Below are 2,022 nucleotides of genomic sequence, written 5' to 3' on the forward strand. Positions count from 1 at the left end.
ACACACACACACACACTCCAACATCCAGAGATAATCGGTTCTCGCTACTGAGAAGCTGAAACTTTTAATTTTTCTTCTTGGATTTTTATTTTGAAAAGCTGTGTTAATTATTAATCGATTGTCATAATAGTTTAATTATCTGTAATCAACTAATCGATCGTTTCGGAGCCAGGTGTATTTTTTCTGTATAAAGGTTAAGAAACATATCCATCAAACGTCTCCGTGTCGACTCAAACACTGAACTTAATAACTAATAATACTCAATAATTCACCTTCCTTCATGTGGACGGTGGTAACCCGTAAAGTCGAGCTTTCTCCTTTATCTTTAAGGGTGTAAACTGTATTCTGTCGATCTGAGAGGTTTCAGAGGTTTGAGCTCCGAGCTGTTTGATAACTCAGTGTTTCTGCTCCAGTGGGGGGGTACTGGAGACCCCCAACCTGTCTGCAGGACTGCTGGGACCCGCCCCCATGTCTTCAGCTCAGACAGCAGGAGGGATGTCCTCCAGCTGGGGTGAGACGCACACATTATTATTCCTTTTCTTCTGCTCCTCTTCCTCCTTACTCTTCTTCTTCTTCTCCTCCTCCTTACTCTTCTTCTTCTCCTCCTCCTCCTCCTCCTCTTCCTCTTCATTCTTCTTCTCCTCCTCATCCTCCTCCTTACTCTTCTTCTGCTCCTCTTCCTCTTCATTCCTCTTCTCCTCCTCATCCTCCTCCTTACTCTTCTTCTGCTCCTCTTCATTCTTCTTCTCCTCCTCATCCTCCTCCTCCTCCGTACTCTTCTTCTGCTCCTCTCCCTCTTCATTCTTCTTCTTCTCCTCCTTCTCCTTCTCCTCCTCACTCTTCTTCTTCCTCTACTACTCCTCCTTCTCATTCTTCTTCTCCTCCTCCTCTTCATTCTTCTTCTCTTTCTCCTCCTCCTCATTCTTCTTCTTCTTCTACTATTCCTCCTCATTCTTCCTCTTCTGCTCCTCTTCCTCATTCTTCTTCTTCTATCTTTACAAAAAGCAGGAGATCGATATGAAACAAAGAAAACGTGTTAACGCTCAGTGTGTTTGTCAGGAGGAGGTGGAGGTCCCGGTCTGTCAGGAAACAACCAGCTGGGACAGAATAAGGTCGGTCTGCCCCTCTGTCACTCTCCTGTAAACATTCATCTAATCTAAGATCTAATTAATGCACTGAATTTAATCATGTGGGTAAATGGAAACACAGGTCAGGGCTCACAGCATCGAACCATCTGGAGGAAGAAAACTCTCTGAAGGAACACAGTCGGAGAGTTTGATAGTTGATTCAGGGTTAGACGGGGTTGCTAATTAAAGGTGTGTGATAATGGTTGAGGTGCTGCAGTAAAGTGAAGTGAAATGTTGTTTGTCCTCAGCTGAGGAGCCGAGTGGTGGTGGTGAAGTACGACAGGAAGCCTCTCAGCAACAAGACTCTGTTCGCCTTCACCGAGCCGTTCGGCTGCCTGAGGGAACACCTGGTCCTGAAGAACAAGGTGCAGAGACCGGGTCGGCCTCCGCTGCTCAGAGACGGCTTCACGTCTTCTTGAATTTGTGCTGTATTATGACAGACTGTGTTTAAATGTCCTGACCCTGGACTGTTCATCTCCGTGTCCCTCAGGCCTTCTTGGAGATGAACAGTCACGAGGAAGCTCAGGACATGGTGAACTACTACGAGCAGCATCCGGCGTCTCTGTACGGCAAACCCATCACCTTCTACCTGTCCAAGAGGCTGATGGTCATCGAGGTGACGCGTCGTTTCAACAAATAAAACTCATCAAACTGTCGCTCGCCTCAGAGTCTGACGCAGCTTTTTGTGTTTGACCCTCAGAAGGACGAGCGGTCCTCGGACAGGTCGAGGGACAGACCTGTCAGGGAGGTCAAAGGTCACGGCAGCCAGGTGGTTTTCTTCTCCAACCTGCCCAGAGAGGAGGAGAAGAAGAAGGAGCTGCTGACCATCGCTAGACGCTTCGGCATCGTGGAGAAACACCTGTTTTTAACTGACCAGGTAAACTGAGGGTTTTTT

The 2,022-nt window shown here is 47.3% G+C and overlaps 1 protein-coding gene across 1 annotated transcript in view; it reads left to right on the top strand.

The window, feature by feature from the left end:
- Window positions 1-2,022, top strand: part of matr3l1.2 (matrin 3-like 1.2) — a 22,318-nt gene that overhangs the window by 6,982 nt on the left and 13,314 nt on the right. Inside the window, exons 5-9 of the mRNA XM_087170843.1 lie at window positions 414-511; window positions 1,060-1,112; window positions 1,376-1,492; window positions 1,618-1,743; window positions 1,828-2,004. Of these exons, the coding sequence (XP_087026969.1) occupies window positions 414-511; window positions 1,060-1,112; window positions 1,376-1,492; window positions 1,618-1,743; window positions 1,828-2,004 (571 nt within the window). The remainder of the gene's footprint in view (window positions 1-413; window positions 512-1,059; window positions 1,113-1,375; window positions 1,493-1,617; window positions 1,744-1,827; window positions 2,005-2,022) is intronic.

Source organism: Seriola lalandi, unplaced genomic scaffold (assembly GCF_002814215.2).
Source record: "Seriola lalandi dorsalis isolate HSWRI2012SDOR001 ecotype SW California unplaced genomic scaffold, Sedor1 jcf7180002054963, whole genome shotgun sequence".
Lineage (NCBI taxonomy): Eukaryota > Metazoa > Chordata > Actinopteri > Carangiformes > Carangidae > Seriola > Seriola lalandi.